The 20329-nt window shown below is 30.1% G+C and overlaps 2 protein-coding genes and 1 long non-coding RNA gene across 3 annotated transcripts; all 3 read left to right on the top strand.

The window, feature by feature from the left end:
- Positions 1 to 306: 306 nt before the first annotated feature.
- LOC132719641 (uncharacterized) lies at positions 307 to 1784 on the top strand. The gene is made up of 3 exons (XR_009624253.1): positions 307 to 537; positions 915 to 1000; positions 1409 to 1784. It is a non-coding gene; the product is annotated as an uncharacterized LOC132719641 (long non-coding RNA).
- A 6944-nt stretch (positions 1785 to 8728) lies between these two features.
- LOC132719634 (uncharacterized) lies at positions 8729 to 10079 on the top strand. Its single transcript, XM_060703437.1, has 4 exons — positions 8729 to 8887; positions 8986 to 9246; positions 9427 to 9655; positions 9814 to 10079. The coding sequence occupies exons 2-4, from the start codon at positions 9106 to 9108 to the stop codon at positions 9879 to 9881; spliced, it is 438 nt and encodes a 145-aa protein (XP_060559420.1). The 5' UTR covers positions 8729 to 8887; positions 8986 to 9105; the 3' UTR covers positions 9882 to 10079.
- Positions 10080 to 15582: 5503 nt separating this feature from the next.
- LOC132719633 (uncharacterized) lies at positions 15583 to 20148 on the top strand. The gene is made up of 5 exons (XM_060703436.1): positions 15583 to 16364; positions 16572 to 16793; positions 17370 to 17601; positions 18380 to 18655; positions 18864 to 20148. Exons 1-5 carry the CDS (start codon positions 15762 to 15764, stop codon positions 19019 to 19021), a joined length of 1491 nt encoding a protein of 496 aa, XP_060559419.1. The 5' UTR covers positions 15583 to 15761; the 3' UTR covers positions 19022 to 20148.
- The last annotated feature ends 181 nt before the right edge of the window (positions 20149 to 20329 follow it).

The raw sequence follows: 20329 nt of genomic DNA, 5'->3' as shown, positions 1-20329 counted from the left end.
AAAGCCTGGTTCACGGTGTTTTCTATGTCATAAAGCTTTAAGCTTAGGTTACATATTTATTATTTAGTATATAAGATTAATGCAAATCAGTAATAAGAAATTAAAAAACAACAAAAATACAATTGGCTCTGTATAGTAATAAGTCTTCTTTCAAATTAAAAAATCTTTATTATAATGATATAAAACATCTACATCAATCTGTATTAATTTTTTTTCATGTAACTCGGTGCGTTTTCTGTTACATTCTCACTGAACATTATGTAAAGGAAATATTATTTCATTTATAGGGTATGTAAGTCTCGTCATGTGACTTGCGAGATTTCACGATATTTTGCACTTCCGGGTACAAACAATTTTCAACAACATTGCTTATCTATATTGGGTAATACTTGTATGCCGGTGGGAAAGTAAAACTTACACGGAAAAGCAAATGATATGTGGAAATTGGCAGAGTTTTTTGTTTTAATTGTAACGAAATGCAAATGGTTTCATCTTGTGAACAAGTATCAATGAAAGACAACTTCGTATAATCTTCAGGTGGATGTGTCATTTCAAATTCAGTTTATCCCAATAAATGTTGTAAAATTTTCATTTCCATGTAAATCTAATAAATTTGTTTTTTGATACAACATCATTCGCATCTGACACCAGACTGGTGAATTTTATTTTATCAATTTTCTATAGCGCTACCTGATTATCTCTCAGATGTATATAATGTTTAGAAATTTCGGACAGCGTATATTTCGGATAAACGTTTCAATATGATTATCAGAGTGTTTTAGTTGAATATATTTTCTTCCAACCTGAAAATATTATTTATTTATAATTATTATCTTTTTAAAGCACAAACAGTCAAGCTGTATATAACCAATTCAAATTGTCATAAAATTCAATGAAATATTTTGCTCCTGTAGATATTTAGACTGAGGACAGTGGTGAGATGAAAGACGTCAGTATCCATTGTAAATACACATGCATGCTCTACTGTAAAATCGTTTTGGTAAGAAATATATACTTAAAGCTACTTAAACTACATTAATGAAAAATAAATATTATTGTATAACATATAATGTTCTCGTTTTTGTAAATAATTACAGTGTGGCTAAATAAACAAACAGTATGGCATATGTAGTTAATTCATGTTAAATACTGTTTAAAGTATTTTTCTCAAGTAAGTGGGTCATATTTTTTAGTTAAATCATGTTCAGTAAATGGTTAAAAGAACTTAGTCACTATCACATTTTTTAAAGATCAGTTGTCAAAGAAAATCTACAAAAACTAGGACACCAAGAAGTGTTTCTTCCTTTTCAACATTATTTTCTATTCATGACAATATGAAAATGATTGAAATTTATAGCTGACCAATTATTATTGCTTTCAACTCATGATAAATTTTCTTTATATACAGGTATGTGATTTCATGGTTGGATCTTGAGTACTTCAATCTTGTCATGGCTCTTGATTTATTTTGGAGTGTTCGCCATCAGATTAGAAATCAAATAGTGATACCACCAGGCATAGTTGAAAGGATATGTCCATACACAGTCTTGGAGTACATAGTGGTAGAGACATGGCAGTCCATTACAGATTTTGACTGAATTAAAGCTTCTTAAAGCTCCATGTCTTGTGTAAACTGTCTGACTGAATGTTTGTATTCTAATAAAAACTAAGGTTGAAGACACTTCAAAGATATATGTCAGTGTAAAAATGTTAAACAAAATATCTGTCTTTGTTAGAAATAAATAACCTGTCTTTATTAGAAATAAATAACCTGTCATTTGTAACTTTGTATTAACTTAATAATTCAAAGATAATTTATCTTCTGCAAATGGCTGCCCAAAACAGTTTCAACCACGCATCATGTAGTTTCAAAACAGTTAAGATAAATTTGTTATAAATAGACTTGTAAATTAACAGGAATGGTAAAAAGATAAATGTTCAGCATTAAAATGTTTCTGTCTTGATTGAGTTTCATTTCATATTATCACCATGATCACTGCAATTGTAAAAGTAATGTAATCTTTAACCATTATTTAAATATCATAAAAATCATCTCAAAGAAAAACTTGTTTCTGAGGCAAGATGTGTAAAATTCCTTCCAGTTATAGCCTTTCACTGCTCTTAGAAAAGCCATGATTTGCATTGTACATGGCAAGTAGTAATACCAGACTAAACAATATTAATGAAATTCATCTGTGTTGAGTATTCTGTAGCAAAACACTAGCTTGGTAGCCCTTGTAAGCCCAAGTCTCTCTCTTAATTGGAGAAGACTTGCAATTCTGCATTCCTTGAAGATTTTAGTATCAGAGGGGTAGTTATTACATACCATATACTTCTTTGGGTTTCAAATTACCTGTTTTATAATGTATTGAACATGTTGACATTTGACCAAAAGTGAATTATCTATACAATACATGCAAAACTTAGGGTTTGCACTTGATACAAAACAATTACATCACTGATACATTAATATACCCATTGGAACTGTTCCAAAATTGTCAATGTTTCAAAAAAAAAATAAAAAAAATAAAAACACCACACAATGCTTTTAACTTCTGTCCATGTACATATGTGTAAATGTAGTCATTGAAGAGCTGTCAAGAATTTTTCATCAATATTATTTAGATAGTGTCTGTTTCGATTTCAGGACAGACAAAATTCAAATGACATGCATAGTATTTAATATAGTCAATTCTTGCATATTCAAGCAATCTAGCCATTGCTGTTAGAGAATTAAAGAACACAGTGACACATATTTTGCAGATGAACTCTTATGATCAAGCACTGCTATAAATATATGCCAAATAGTAGAAACAAAAAACAGTTCATAAGTTTAATAAACTTTTATTTTTACACAATTTATAGTGCACTGCTTAGCATATATATCACACTGAGTTTCCAGTGGGAGAAAAACTTCAGGAAAGCACTTGGAATTATTATTTAGTTATTTGGACAATGTAACTTTACACTGTGAATGTCTACTGATACAAGAATAAGAATATTTCCTTTTACAAATGTAAAGACTTTGAAAATTAACATGAACAAATTATCATAGAGTTATAAATCATATTCTAATTGAAAAATGTTCAGCTTGATATCAAAGCTTTGATTGCAAATTTGTGAGCTTATCAATGATTACCTCACAATATTAGTAGTAGATGATAATTATATTATATTTTTGCTAATCTTTACTTCATAGTCATTTAATGTCCATAATGTCATATGACTATACTGTGATTCCATGGAAAAACCTTATCTCTGGTGTGTTATCAGCTTTGGTATATATAGATTATCTAGTTTTAATACTTAAAACTGCAATGAAATGTGGATATTTTACTCTGTTTCTATCATTGTGACATTAACATGTTAACAAGATCATAGTGTCAAACACCATAAAATCATACTCTTTATACATTAAGATTTTTGTGCTGGATGTCATTCATCTTCTTCAGGAAAGTACATTTGACTATTCTCAGTGGCTTATATTAAACTAATATTTCACTGTAACTGTGTGTTCTCTGATATCATTCTCAAGTTAAGGAACTGGAAGATGGTAGTTGCAATAAAGGTCTTCATGGACAAATCCTCCTTCATGTTTTCCCTTTTTATCTGCTGAATGAAAAATCAATAAATATGTTGTTACAAGTGTAAGACACTAGAAATGATATTTACATTACATTTAATAAGCTGGTCATGATTGACAGAAAAATTTCATATTTGAAGTAAATAAACATTAAAGATAAACAACAACACATAATATATAACAGTCAAAAATATTGATATTCTTGAATGTGAAACATGACTATTTTTAATGTTTTATTTATTTATCAATTATCATGCAGTGAAATCCAAAAGTTATTAAATTATAATACTAGTAATATATTTTGATAATTGTTTATCTTTCCGATCTCAACTAAAAATTAATCAATTATTTTACATGTATTTACCTTTGATGTATAGATATTTCAGGATCATAGCCAGTGCAAACAGTTGATTAATGGTCCATAGTGAACAACTGTATATTCTATACTTGTCATATACCTCCTTGTCTTTACATCTGAAATGGTTTAATCAAATATAATATTTTTTAATTCAATCATAATTTGCTAGGTACCATATTAACATGTATATATAATTGAAAAAGGAACAAGAATAAATTGGAAGGGAAAAAATATCCGAAAAGTCCGAATTTTGTATAACTTTAATATACACTAGAATTAAAGTGTTTCTCCATTGTTTATTTCATAAGTTAAAATGGTTTGAATTAATTTCTCACATCAGTAGTTTTAAAACAATAATAAAAGCTAAACAACTAGAATTCAGTTCACTACCTGACGAAACAATTGTCACTTTCCGAAAATAAACTAGTTTTATTAAACTCTATAAATCCCTCTTTTTTTCCGTCAGATAATTGACCTTATGCATTTTTTGACCCGTGCTATCCATTCCTTCAAATCTGAAGAGGACCGAAACAAATTTAACTTCTATATCCCTCGAGTTCTTCGGGTTACCTATATGCGTAACGGTAAATATGTCTGCCGATGTACCCGGAAGTGGTAAATCGAAAGTGAAAGTAAACGAGACTTACGGGTCCTATTATATGAATATTCTTCTCGTGCCAAACCGACTATATATATATGTTTGTCTTTGTTTAACAACGATAAGCTAATGTTGAAGTCAAATAAAACATTTGCTCTGTATATTCATAAAAATACCTATAATTGTATATTATTAGGCTGAGTATAAATCAATGAAGATAAAGCAAAAAATATTGTTTTCGGATCACCAGCACTCGTGCCAAAATTTATTAACAATTGAAGAAGCTTTGACAGTCAAATGGTATTAGGTTAGTTGTCATCGTTGTCTTATTCATTGTTAATTATATTAAAAATATAACTTTGGTGACATAATCATTTCTTTCATCGACTTCAATTTCAAATGTCTATATTTACTAAATCTTTTATCTGATGAAAACAATATGTATCCACTACATTGCAAATGAAATTGAAGTATATTTATTTCATTTTTATTTATTTCAGACTCGATGCTAAATCTAAATAAAAACTTTTACCAAACTATACGGAATTTTAAGGGAAGACTTGATGATCTTCAAGACACATACAACAACCTTTGTTTCTAAGAAAACGTTTGAAAATATTTAGAAACGCGAGTTTGAAAACGGATGATAACGCCCTACCCCACGACTCGTTACGGATTATACCAGGCTGATACAATAAATTCACGTTGGCGCATCAGAAGTCTACATTGGCAATAGGATATGAAAGAAAAGCAGACGAGAAACAAAAACGGGCAGAGAAATGTGAGTGACATAATTTCAATGAAAATTATATGTAAAATACTTCAATATACTTAAAAACTTAATATACACTTCAGGCATCAAAAATTAAAGGCAATGTTATTATATCGATTTTTGTTTGAGCGTATGTTTTATTAAACACATACACCAAAAAACAAACCAATTTTATATAAATTTTGTACGTGTGCATGAACGTTATTTAAATTTCAAGTGCAAATACTTTGCAGAACATTAAACATTTAAACATTTATGATACATATAGATTGCTTAGAAAAAGGTTTATTTTTATTCCTCTTTCAATGTTCATAAGTCTTCAATCTCTTGGCATAATTGCACATTTGCATTTGTTTATTTGTTTCACTCCAATAATAAAATTTTGGAAGCATAAATCACAACAAAATTACATTAACATTAGTAAAAAAAGAAAAATAAGCCATTTTTACTTTGTCTATTGTTTTATTCCAATAATTAGTCATATTATCATTTCAACTATATACAATTTTATTTTATGCCAGTTCCATTTCATCCCAAAATAGACGGTACTTGAACACAACAAACACAATGTGGTGCGGAACAATATTCAAAGATCGGAAACATGTGTGGTTGAAAGTACGAGTAAAATTTTTACAGCTTCCATACTTAGATATGTACATCTAAGTAAGACAAAGAACGGTTAAATAAAAAGGCAAGTTGACATGTTGGATAATTGGATTGATAAACTGTAGATGTAAGTGCTAGCTTCCGTCCACATCCCGTAGCACCGGGCTTCAGCAGAATGAATTCCAAATCTGTTTATCAAAATAGCACAACTTCTAAAAGCACATTTAACAAAAAACTTCCAAAATTTAATAACAAATAAGTTTATTGAAGCATGTGTATATGACGTTTTATAAAATCTATTTAATAAACATACTTTTTTTATAGATAACAATAAAAAAATGAAACCTGAAGTTTTGTTAATAAAATATATTTAAAACTGGTCTTACAAGACGCACAATGAATTCTATGAAAAGATATCATAAGTGTCATTTATTAATTGTAATTTTATACCGTCCTTACGAGCTTCAATGATCTTAAAGCACTGTGAATATTTAGATCACTAATTATAATGTTTTGTTTTTACAATAACAATATTGAGAGTATTTTATGCATTATGATACGATATACATTATGATAAGATATACATTAAATAGAGTTGGAATCTGAATTGTGGCAATTAGAGTATTCAGAAACATTTTATTCAGACTTCTTTTGAACCAAATATTACATTCACTAAATAACATTGAATCGCTAAAACTTATTCTAACTTTTGTTTAAACATATTTTTTTTAAACTCGAATATGATGAAAACTAATTTTAGTTTAACTGATCCACTGATTAGATCCATCGATTGGACTTCGCTAAACTTATCAGTACTGGAGATATACGAAGTAACATTTTCGTAACCTCAGTTGGGCTCGAGTCCATTACACCTGGGTTGAGAGACGGACACCTTTATAAGAAGACCACCACTACCTTTTATAGAGGATCAGTAAAACACCGACAAGCAAGCACATGATAAATGCTTTTTTACGTTGAACTACAACGAACGGGCATCTGTTGGTTGTGACAGATGTTGCAATTCCATTCCCGTCATGAACAGACAACAGATGTAATGTATGATTTTGAAAAAAGGAGTTTTTTCCTTTGCTCTTGAAGAATCCTCAATTTTTAAGTGCTGTAAAGTACTTTGTAGCAGATGTAAAAATGTTGCGCCGTACTAATCCCAGTGTTATTACATATTCTGATCCCTCAAGATGATAATTAACATCCTTTTGTAATCATGAATAGCGTAAGTCGGAGTGGAATGATAAATTTTGCACACAATTAAGTCACAAACAAACCGATTCTACAGTTTTATTTCGCAATTTGCAGGCTCAAGGTATCCCTTCTGAGCCTTGTACAACCGAATGTTTCATAATGTTTGTTAAATCAATAACAAAAAAATTGAAAAGATGACAATATACAGGGAATTGTAAATTGAACAAACAAAATGTATATCAATGCATATCAAGAAGTAGTTCAATAAAGCACTGATACAATAAGACAGTGAAAAAAGAAGAAATCCTTAATGATTACCTTAACCTTCAGAGACGGGAGTGGTAATTGTATGATTGAACCTGTTTAATTAACACCAATCTACATTTCTAAACTGTATTACATAGTGTACATACACGTTTGTATGAATGATATTGAAAACTTATGCTAATTCAACAATTTTCGAATAATACGTAAAATATGTACTGAAAATATTTGTACATATTAAATCTAATCATTTAATTATATGAATTCATTTCTTTTTGGAAACTTTGACTTAGAATTTATAGAAAACAAGTTTCTAATTACCTCCCTTTATCTACATGAAATATTAAATTCGGTAATATGTTTATAAATAAAGCTTTTTGAACTTACTATATTGATAAATCGTAATTTGAGCATTATATTTTTTATACAAAACCATGAAAAAAATGTGTTACATGATCTTTTAGCAACAGATAGTCATGTTTTCGAACATGTAGGTCGTGATCATTGTGAGATTAAGAGTAAAAGCAAAGTATCTTACATTGTTAACAAATTAGTTTAATAATGCAAAATTAAATCAAGGCAAATATAAAAATTATTGCAATATGCTTTGCAACAATTCGCTGTGCACTCGTATGTCAAAATTCATAAAAAAACTGAAGATTAGAAAAATAGATAAAACATATAACGATTATCTATCTTTAAATTATCTACCTTGCAGATTTCACAAAACACATTAGTTCAAGTATCAGGGTCATCAAATACTTTATGCTAAATTGTTTTAAACAAAGATATAGTTTCGCTTACGTTGCAAGATCATTGATTCAGTCGAATAAGCACTACATACAATCTTATTTCGTTTAAGGAAGACATATTCATTGGATTAAATTATTCTATGTTGTTCTAAGATTAAACAAAGTAGTTTGCATAAATTTACGTTTAACACTTGCAAATATTAAACGATATACCAATTAACGTAAACAGCAGATATAATAAAATAAAGTTCTAAGACAGGCTTAATGTAGTATACTACTTTTGTTGTAATATATTAACATAAAGGAAAAATGTCGTCAAGAAGATCTCGATCACAATCTCCAAAAAGACGTCGGTCAGAATACAAACTGACACAAGATGTAAGTTCAATTGAAATAAAAGAAATTCTCAAAAAGAAAAGAAAGAAAGACGACGTGATAGATGCGTACATGGTCTTACACTCGGAAAAGTTAGACATAGAGAGGAATTTGAGGAAGTTGATAACAGATATCACTGATGAAGGACAAAATCAATCAAAAGAGACGAAAAAACTGAGAGAAGACAACTCCAAATTGAAGCTAAAACTGCAACAAACGCAAAATAAACGAAGAATTGCTCAGAGAACGTCAGGCTACACATGATTTAGAGGACGAAAAACGCAAAATAAACGAAGAATTGCTCAGAGAACGTCAGGTTACACATGATTTAGAGGACGAAAAACGCAAAATAAACGAAGAATTGCTCAAAGAACGTCAAGTAAGTTTTTTTTCAAATCGTCCATTATCCAAAATGTATGACATCATGTAGGGTGCAAATTATGGAAAATGCACTTTAAATGCTGTATTGTATTTCAGGAACACTGGAAATTTGTACACCAATTTGCAAAAACAATAGAGAAACTTCAAAACAAAGTACATATCAAAGGATGTCAAAATGTACAAATCGGGGACTCAAATATCGTAAAAGATGAAGTGATGTCTCAGGGGCAGAAATCTAATATCGTCAAAGATGAAGTAATGTCTCAAGGGCAAGAGCTTATACGTAAATTATCATTATCAATTGACAAACATATCGCAAAAAGACAAGAATTGGAAATGGAGATTCGGAATAATAAAGTATGTCACTTTACATGTCTTCATTGATTGACTACTGCTTGTGTCAAGCGTAGCACTTAATAATTATTTTTTATGATATCTTACATATTTGTATTTCAGTTTCTTTTGAAATAAACACTTTACACTTATATGAAAGATACATTTTGTAATTAAATTAGTAATGAGTATTGTTTATTACAGGTTATGCTGAAAGAAATGCAAGAAACCATAAAAAAGATTGTCAGCAACATTAAGAACAAGTCCAAAATACTGCGTGAAGATAAAGAGCTACTAACCGTTCTGACGGAAGACAGGTCAGATAAAAGAGTAATTCCTGACGGGGTTGAACAGTTAAGAAAGACCAAACCAGAATTGCAGAAGCTTCCGCCTGCAGTTAATGCTATGATGGAAAGATTACTTAACAAATTTGGTAATGGTTTATACTTTCTTTAAATTATTAGTCTTGCATAATATACTTTATCTATTATATCTTTTTTTTTAATGTATCTTCTTTTTCCTTTAAATTAAACACTAGTTTACATATTTTCAGGAAAATAATTCCAGTATACTTCATACTTTTACATTCAGGTAGTATTACATGCGTGAATTCGTTCAAATTCTTGAAGGTAAAAAATACAATCCAAACAAGGAAATAGCACCTGATTATTTAGACCAAACTGAAGGTTCACAGCTTTCTGTGAAGACGGGACCTGATTATTTGCGAGAGTTTGATAATGATGCCTCTCTTGACAAAAGTCTCTGTGTGGAAATTATTTCAAAATGGCTCCATATCTCAGAGGGAAACGATTCTGAAACACTTCTTGCAAAAATAGAAGCTTACGAAACCAAGTTATCAGCAGGCAAGTGTTATTTATTGAAAGATAAAGCATTGTGTTAGTTTGAAAAAGAATTAAAAAATATGTTCTTTATTAAAAAGAATTTCATGAATTGTAAACTTGTTGATATAATATCTTAGACTTTGTAAGAAAGTTAAATATTAAGTTTACCTCATATTATTCCAGAGTTAATTCGTCAATTCCAAGACGAAATAAACAGTGTAGATGTTTCAAATGATCCGAAAGAAATGCAGCAGCAAGCTGAAAACTGGGGTCAACAAGAAGATTCAAGAAATACAGAGCAAAGCCTCCATGGTCTCCCGGATGCTATATCACAGTTTATGCATCAGCTAGAGGGTCTGAAAATTGTTATTGATATTGATAGAAAAGTGGACAGAATTTTGAAATCAGTGGCTGAACCTAACCGCCATGATCACAATTCTCGTCTTAATAGATCAAGTGTCAGTTCTGACGTTTAAAAAAGGATTAAATATGTAACTATATGAGAAAATTTGAATTTCTGAAAATTGTCTTTTTTTTTCAAATGTATCTGTTATTTGTGCTTAAGTTTGGTTTAAACATAGTTTGTTCATCATATACATAAACAAGTTTTACACAACATATACAAAATGCTAGAAGCAACCAATTGATTACTAAAGTCTTTTCCGAATGCAAACCTAATATCAGTGCAAGATAATGCGATTAATTTTGCTAAAGCTCTTTTGTTCACAACAATGATTCTCTTGGAAACAATATGTACAATATGAAAAATAAAACTTACTTGTTCACCGAGAAAGCAATATCTTGAACGCTAGGGTCAACAATATCAAATTATCTGTGTTTACAAATGACCAAAGAAAGGTAGCAGTGAAGTAATTCTAGCGGTAAATCATGTTGACTTTTTAACGTATGAAAAGGAACTTAGTACTTTCTTGAATAGTCTACTAGTATTTATGTAAATAGCGATGAATGAATTTTCACTTATTCTTTAGATAGTCTACTAGTATTTATGTAAATAGCGATGAATGAATTTTCACTTATTCTTTAGATACTTTACTTATCTTAATCATTATTTGTATATACATCAAGTTTGAAATTATGAAATATCTATTTTTTCTACATATTATATAACATAATTGTGGTTTGAGAAAGAATAATAACAGGTTTCTAGTTATGAATTTGTGAAATCAACCTGATCAGCCTTATTATTTATACCCCTATAAACCAATTCTTAGTTTATTCCATTATTATTTCGCTCCAGCCAAACCCCTTGTAAGAACATTAACAGTTAATGGAAGTTTAGAAAAGACGTAATGGAATATAAATCTACATAAAAAAAACTAATATCATAATCAACTTTGAATGTACTTATAACATACATTTTTGTATTGTTGTAGATAAAGTGCAAAATAACAACATGCAATTGCATAAGATTTATTCCAACATACATACATGTACGTGTTGAAAACATACAAAATGTATAACATTGTATTTGTAATGTGTGTTCATATTCAACCACTCTAATGGAAGATAGAAAATATCATGCCGACTGATTATCAACGATAAAGTGATACAAACATACTGTTCATCATTTTAAAATCTAATACAATGTGGGTCTCTGGCTACATACAAACTAGCCAAAAATATATGCTATTGTTATGTTTCATGTTTATGCAAAGTGGCATTTTAAAACAATTAATGTGGGTAAACGCATCAACATCCTGTGATCGTAAATCATGAAACATACTGAATGGAATAGCTTGCAATAAATGATTCAATGATTATATGTGCTTCTAAAATTAATTATCAATAGATTATATGTAAATAATACAGTAATTGTGATTCTGCACTGTTTTAATAAATATACTGGCAAAATCCAGTACAAAGTACATATCAATCAACCTTTAGTCTGTTCTGCTGGAATTTAAAGTAATAAGTCTTTGCCTTTGAACAATTTGCTCCTGAAGGGATATATTACATTTTGGTATTTCCGATATCGCTGGCCCAGGTCTATAATTGACCTATGACAATCATTTGGCCTACAAATAACTATGATGACTGCCTATATATTAAAATACATTGTATAAAGCATGGAAAAGAGTGTAACGACGTCCCTCTGTCTTTAATTGACTTTATCTCCTTACACTGTGCTATACATCCGTATCTATCGGTTTACCAATTAAAATGAATTGGTCTACAATATGATTTTATTTCATGCTTTCCAGTGTTTTATTGTAATATATCAGATGATTATATTCTGATAAACCACTAGTGACATTCATAAAATATAATTTTCACTGTAGCCGAACTATATCTGAATGCGGATGAAAAGAAAATCATAACTAAATGGAATAACAGGCAGAAATAAATGCCGTCATGCGTAAATTTTGCTTCTTTAGGAAAAGAAAGTCGACGTCACCATACATTATGTTAAAAATGTAACAAAATAAGAGAAATTTAACAGAACTATATTTCAAAATTGATGATGTGACGTCATGATGTGATGACGTCAATAAGGAGAATGCGCGACATTACGCGGCAAAATCAGTAAAAAATACTTAAAATCACTTAAAAAGCATGAAATAAAAAGAAATTTTATTTGTTTTACATATAAGATTGAAATTTTTTTTCATTCGTGAACACCAGCTATTATATTTTTACTTGTGGCTACGCCACTCGTGAAAATATTGCATCTGGTGTTCACTCAGTGAAATTATATTTCAATCTTACATGCAAAACAAACAAATATCCTCTATATTTTCCTTAAGCATTTCAATTGTTAATAAAAGAATAGAAATTTGTAATTTGGATATTCTCATTAACTAATATTTAATGGGTGATAAAAAGAATAGAAATTTGTAATTTGGATATTCTCATTAACCAATATTTGATGGGTGATAAAAAGAATAGAAATTTGTAATTTGGATATTCTCATAACTAATATTTAATGGGTTAACTACTTTAGTCCACTGATATAGGTGATTAATGACCATTTATAATATATTCTAACATAACCCGCATTTTTCCCTATTAAAAATAGAACAACCGAAAGTGTGTGTTATTATCCAATAAAATCACTATTTGGCGTTCTATATTTAGACATGTGACGTTATCATTATACACGTGACGTAACCACTGACGCGCTGAAAATAAGTACGGAAACAAATCAGGCGCAATTTAGGTTAATTAATATCAGGTACGGCAGCATTTATTTGATGATGTCGTGTCAGAATCGAAATAATATATCCAAAACGCTTGATAACATCACTTATTGTCGTTCGGATGCGCACCATTATATCACTCGGGCTACGTCTTCGTGATATAATTCCTCACATCCGAACTCCAAACAGTGATGTTATTGAGCGATAAAATCACTGTTTTGGATATATTATTTCTTAAATACTATATAGTTTAGTCGATTAGTGACAATTTTCATGTAAAATACTATATAAACTAATTTGCAATTTAATAAACACGATATTACATTATACTTTGAACTGTTTTTATTTCGACCTGGAGATCACAAAAAAGTATATTGTTGTTAAAATGTAGAGAAAGATTAATTGTTGTATCATTGACAGGTGGTAATGTTATACCGTTGATTTACAGTTTCGGCGTTTTCTAAATCACTGCACATATTGATATCGCAAGTAATACGCTTACTACTATTCATTGTATTTCTTTGTTCTTACATATTATGCTTTAAGAAAGCAGTACGGTTGTACTATCAATTGTCGCATAAAAACTATCATGAAATGTTTTATTCCTCCAAAGTAAAGCTGGAAACCCGCCATATGACCTATACTGTGTCGACGTGACTTAAAACCCAAAGAAGCAAACAAAATTTCTATTTCTATTATATCCCCTTACTCAACGAAGGTTTAAGGGGTCAGAGGGGGGAATATATACTATAGTATTTGGTTGTCTTTAGTCTGGTGTTTTGGCCGTCTGATTGTCTTGTGATTGTGTGCGCCTCCAAACTATTTTAGTCGACCAAGATAAGTCGTTTATATTACACGTTTTGACACTTTATTCCAAGTTAATTAACATAAAATGTATCTAAAATACATTAAAAAACTGAAGTTAAAAGTAAGCAAACATGTTTTTTCTGTTTGTTTAATGAATTCACAGCTTGCATAAAGTTGGTATACATACAAACACATGACGCTAAAGAATAAGATGCGAAACGGAAGAATAAGTATAAAATACCGAATACTTACCTGATAACGATATGAATAGGAAAGAAAATTTCACATGTAAAACAATTTCAGACAATAAAATAATGACGATTTGTCATCAGAAAAATCAAAATAAAGAAACTGAAAAAAGATTGGTAAAAATTAGATGTGCTAAAATTATAATGGTGGCAAAATTTGTCGTACGCCAAAATAATATGATAAAGCGTAACGGTACTAAATATTCAGCATTTGTATGAGACTTGTCCATTATTACTTATGCGAGTAAATATTAAAGCATTTGAAATTAAAGCAAGGAAAAGGAGTTAAAAATTTGTTTTGGATAGTTTTCAATTAATATTGTCCATTAAAATATATATGATTCCATAAACAACGGAGAGTTTTTAAACCGTCCGGTATGATTAAATTCTAGTTTAAGGCTTGTCCCTTTTAAACTTCGATGTGGGTGTGGTCGGTCCATGTAGCTTTTACTAACCACTGCCGTTCATGAACAGGCTGTACCAAAACGAGCCTGCAACATTTTTAATTGTTTCGTTTTATGGATTTTAAGAAATATATTTTATGGTCACATCAATGTTGTTTGCGCTGGGATACAGTCATATTCATGTATATGATTGTTTTGATCTTTGAAGATCGTTCAGCACGACATTATTGATGAGACTATAATAAATTAGTTCTTTCTTTTTTACATATTTTGTTTGGTGCTTCCAGTGTTCGCACTTAAATACTGTTTAATGATCTTTTGGAAATATGTTGCCTGTTGCTTTAAATTTAATATGTTTGTTAACAGCTTTTCTGTGATATCCTCTTTCAAAATTCAATTTTATTTTATTCAGTTCTTCCATTGTTGTCTCGTTATGGATACAAAAAGCCCGTTTCTTGAAAATTCTACTTTTCACAAAAAAGCACAAACACCTTGAACGTTCAATGAATACATTCGTTGATGTTCATCAATTCATATTTCATCATATTCATGTTTGGATTTTGAAATTAATTAAACCCGGTTTCGTGCTGCAGTCCGTAAACAAAATCTATTTAATCGAGCATTAAATACCTATTGTTTCAATTAAAACGACATTCAATGGGTCCCTATTTTAACTTAAACTTTATAAAAATCTGCATAATTTTTACTGATATGAAGGTTCTTCTTTTATAACTAATCTATTCAAAACATGTTATTTAATCTGATCTACCAGGTCATCTATAACTTAATGTCATATAGCTTGAAAGAACGCGTCTTTTCATTTTCATGCATGATCATTGAGTTTATTGTTTATGTTTAGTGGGTTGAGCTCTTAAGACATACGTGTTTTATTATTCAAAATAATACTTAACCATATCTATATACGAAGCAAAATTCTTAAAAATTAAAATAGTTGGACCCGGCCATGACTTTGCGGATAATAGATTATGAGTATGTAATATAGTGTTATCATTTAAATAAAGAGATAGAATCATTATATTTCTAACAATATTCAGGTTTTTATCTCTTAAAAGTGAAAAGATGCCAAGAATCCGAAAACGATCTAAATCAGTTGCTGAAGTTCGGAGATATCGCAAACTTGATGAAGAGAAAACAAAACATGAACTCGAATTTTCTGTCAATTTTGAAGAGAAGCGGAACATTACAAAAACGAAAAAGAAAAAACAGTTGGTCGCTGAAAACATGTATTTAGACTCTGGTAAACATCGCGTTGAAAAAGAGATGAAAGACAAAGAGCATGATTTAAAACTTATGAAATTTGAAAACTCTAAACTCTCTGACGATTTGAAAGCGGTGAAGGAAGAACTTTCCAAACTGAAATTAAGCACTGATAATGAACGAATATCGCTATGGAACGATATAAGGAAAGGTATGACAGAAAAGGACAAAGTGAAATCAGATTTTGAAAATGAAAGAAAGGCATTAGAGAAAAAGTTGAAAATAAGTAAGGAAGAAAACGACATATTAAAATTAAAACTCGACAATGAAAGACAGAGGCTAGAAGATGTGGCACAAAGCGTAAAAATACAGTTGTCAAAACAAGCTAAAGAATTTGCCGAGGAAAAGGAAAAGATAGAAGGAGAGAAACGTCAAATGACAAAAGATTTGACAGAAGAACGAAAGGTAAATGTGCTTTTGTCGACCCATGTACGAGTAAATATAGGCTTTTAACTATTTTAGTTCCTATAATCATGCACGTATTTATATAAAGAAAGGTAGTCAAAACGTGTTGTTTTTAGAAAAGATGCAAACATGAGAATATCTTATATCTCTATAACATTCAACGAAATATATCCTATGTACATGTATATGAAACATGGTCTGTTTCAGCAAAATTGGGAAAATTTCCTGAAAGTTTCAACCATAATACAAAACAGTCGAGGTGCTATGCTCCTTAAAGGATCATTTAAACATGTCCAAATGGGCGCCTCAAATATCATATCAGATGAAGTGGCGTCTCAGTGGCAAGAGCTCATAGATAAATTATCATTATCCGTAGACGAACAAATGGCGAAAAGACAGGAGTTGGAAACAATGATAAGTAAAAATAAAGTAAGGCATTTTTGTATATCTTTACCGAATTAACAACTCCTTAATTATATATTTTTTAATACATTGTCTTATTATAAACGAGTACCTTAAGTCTTTTTAAGCGAAAATCAATTTATTTTCGACTGAAAAAAGTATACCATTCTTAATATTGGTCAAAGCCTTGTTCCTAATGGTATACTCTCGGAAGTGGGGTGTCAAGTTTGTACTTGCCAGTTTTTTCCAGTACCTGTCAAATGCCGGTGAAGAAACCAAGTTAATCTATTTCAAGATCTATCATCATCTTGCAAACACAATATGAAAGCATTGCGACGAAGAAAAGAAATGTAAACAACATAAAAATGCATTTAATTTCACTAAATGTTATTTCAATTACTTTAGTGTAGCCTGAATCATTGTCTTTCAGTATATCCACTTCATTGGGATTATGTAAGGGCATCTGCTTGACTATAGGATACAAATGCAAATTGATTTTTTACAGTTTATTTGCCGACACATTGTTGTGTATTTTTACACTTATTTAACCTAATTTAAAATGTTGTTTTGTAATCTAAATTTGATGAAATATATGCTTTGAAGATCATGCTGAAAGAGATGCAAGATTCAATAAATAAGATTGCCGATAATCTGAAAAAGAGCAGATCAAAACTGTCTAAAGAAGATAGAGAGCTATTAATCTTTTTGACTGCTGATAGATCAGACGAACATGTAATTACAGAAGGAATAAAGCAATTCAGTCAAGTCCGAAAGGACAAGAAAAATCTACCTCTTGCTGTAGATGCTATGATTGAAAGGTTGCTGAATAAACTTGGTAATAATTTACATATTCCGTTTTAGTTTTACAATGTCATAAAAGAATTTGTCTTAATATGTCACCGTTAAGAAAGAATGATGTGTAAATTCATGTGATTCTGTAGCGAAGAAGTCACGATCTAAATGACATTGATTTCCATGAAAAATGACATTAACCATTTAAAAATATGGTAGAATATACCAGAATATACCAGAAAAGTATTATCATGCTTCGTTACCTCAAAATGGGCGGGTACCATTGTTATAACATATTAAGATCCAAACTGCAACACATGGCACATTATCATTCTTGCATTCAGACAGGTATATCCGTTACTTTTACAAATGCAAGATATTTCATCTGCCATTTTGGCATGCTACGGTTTGTCGTCATTTAGCGCATTCAGAATGAAACTGTGTTGATGACACGACGTTATATAGTTGAAAGAAGTTCTAAATTCATACGCTACTGTAGATGAAATGATAGAAATTCCTTTGAAGTAAACCATTTGAGATGACGGTAGGGTATGGTGGAATATGCATGAAAAAGTATCTAATATGTATATTGGATTCAAACAGGAATATCCCTCTTGGAGTTACCCGCCTATTGTACATATATATATACACAGGCACAGGACGTCAATTTTGAAATATTTACTCTAAACATATTTGAATACAACTTTGTAACTTGACAATAATGATAATAGTATTCTGTCCAGAAGTCATTTAAAGTTGGGTTAGCAGCTAAATGGTGTTTAGATTTCAGGAAATAAAACCCGTAAAAGTTTCTATTTCAGGCAGCATCACATGCGGTAAATTTGTCCAAATTCTTGAAGGAAGAAAACACACACTAAACAAGGAAATGGTACCAGATGATACTGACCAAACTGAAGTTAAGCAATTTTCTATAAAGTCGGAGCCTGAGAATCCTTTGCAACAGTTTGATAACGATATCCCTCTCGACAAATGCCTCTGTGTAGAAATTCTTTCAAATTGGCTAAATTTTTCGGATGAAAACGACCATTTAAACTTACTTGGAAAATTAAAAGCTTACGAATCCAAGCTTTCAGCAGGCAAGTGTCCTATAACTATTTACATAAAACATTTAGTCAGTTTATTCAATATAACAATGAATGATAGCTATTTGAAAACAAAAACAACAACAAAAAACATAATCTATAGGCATATCTTGTTAATAAGATATAAAGCTAAAGAGTAATAGTTGCTCAAGGCTTCCTTTATAATCTAAGATGTCTTTATAAGAATCTCATTTCATTTCAGAATTAATTATAAAATACGAAAACGAATTTAGAAGTATAAATGTTTCAAGTGACATAAAGGAATACAATCGCCGGCAGAAAATAAAAGCCAACATGAAGGATTTGACAGACCACCACCAGGTCTGCCTGATGCCCTTTCACAGTTTATGCATCAACTAGAGGGTCTAAAAATAGTACTTGATATTGATAAAAAAGTGGACGAAATTTTGAAAAAAATGGCTGATTGATCTCACCCATATCAAAGTTTGCTCCAATAGCACATTTGTTTATTCCGACGTTTGAAAATGCTATGTAGAATATGCCATTTGGTATTAAGCATATGGAAAGAGAACTCAATAGTATGAATGCAGGCATAAGATAAGAGAACGGTTACTATTTAAAAAAAATAAAATCTTTAGTTTGTATCAAGTGTGCATTATTTTGTTTGTCAATGAATAAAAAGCTATAGTTACGTTGTAAATAACAATAAAAAGCAATGTACTGAGTGAAATATAAAAAAAAGAATCTATTGGCTATTTCTGCAGAAAATGTGTTATGTTTACTCGTATTTGAATGGCCAGAGCGAGCAATATGAAAATGATAACCAAGGAGCAGTCTAACGAAATAGTAAACGGTTGTTGGGTATCCCCCCACAACTACTTATCAATACAATTCTGAATTTGCTCATTTCAAAAAATATTTTAATAAGCTGTACAAAATAGATATTTAACAACAAAAAGAATTGTTATTATCAGAATGGATACCAACTTATGAATATAACTTTGTATTTGTCCCGTTTTTAACGCATTTGCTGTATTATTAAATAAAAAGTTAAACTTTAAAACATTTTGATAATTTTGTTTCTCATTTTCTGATGGAATTAAGTATATCTGTTATACCTATCTATTTGCTTGCATTGATTTAAGTATAACCGTAAAAATACGAAAATCTTTCGACTTTCCTTTTAATGCAATTGCGGGATTTAGCGTATCTCATGTATTTTTATGTATTTTTTTGTACTTTCTGATAAGATTTATTGAGATTATGATAATCTATCTTTTTTGCACGTTGTCGCAAAAATACATTCACATGTTTTGAATGACTAATGGTAAACGACATTAAATTATACAAAAACATTTCAATTGTTGTGTCATTTTATAGAATGTAAAAAAGTTTGAATTTAAAAGGCAATTGATGGAACTGTAAAATAGCTTCCTCCTTAGCTTATATAAGTACACCATTTAAAATAAAGTTTATATAAAGAAAATCTATGATACAGATCAAGACAAATAGGCAAAGAAGAACGCATTTTTTTTAAATGTAAAAAGGCCCCCCCCCCCCAAAAAAAAAAAAGCCCAATAAAACCCCAAAACAAGCACCCCCTAAAAAAAGAACAAGCAAACAAACAAAAAAACAAAAAAACAAAAACAAAAAAATAAACAACAAAAAAACAACAACAACAAATAAACAAACAATGTAAGTATTTTT

The sequence above is a fragment of the Ruditapes philippinarum genome, unplaced genomic scaffold (genome assembly GCF_026571515.1).
Source record: "Ruditapes philippinarum isolate M1 unplaced genomic scaffold, ASM2657151v2 ctg3707_1_1_1_1, whole genome shotgun sequence".
Lineage (NCBI taxonomy): Eukaryota > Metazoa > Mollusca > Bivalvia > Venerida > Veneridae > Ruditapes > Ruditapes philippinarum.
Note: the sequence above shows the minus strand (reverse complement) of the source record. Positions and strands in the feature narration are given on the sequence as shown.

Excerpts from the sequence above, each read along its gene's own strand:
- LOC132719634 (XM_060703437.1), top strand. The coding sequence starts at position 9,106 with ATGTCTCAGGGGCAGAAATCTAATATCGTCAAAGATGAAGTAATGTCT. Across the intron at positions 9,247-9,426 it reads TGGAGATTCGGAATAATAAA|GTTATGCTGAAAGAAATGCA; the intron begins GTATGTCACTTT and ends TGTTTATTACAG. Across the intron at positions 9,656-9,813 it reads AAGATTACTTAACAAATTTG|GTAGTATTACATGCGTGAAT; the intron begins GTAATGGTTTAT and ends TTTTACATTCAG.
- LOC132719633 (XM_060703436.1), top strand. The coding sequence starts at position 15,762 with ATGCCAAGAATCCGAAAACGATCTAAATCAGTTGCTGAAGTTCGGAGA. Across the intron at positions 17,602-18,379 it reads AAGGTTGCTGAATAAACTTG|GCAGCATCACATGCGGTAAA; the intron begins GTAATAATTTAC and ends TTTCTATTTCAG. Across the intron at positions 18,656-18,863 it reads CGAATCCAAGCTTTCAGCAG|AATTAATTATAAAATACGAA; the intron begins GCAAGTGTCCTA and ends ATTTCATTTCAG.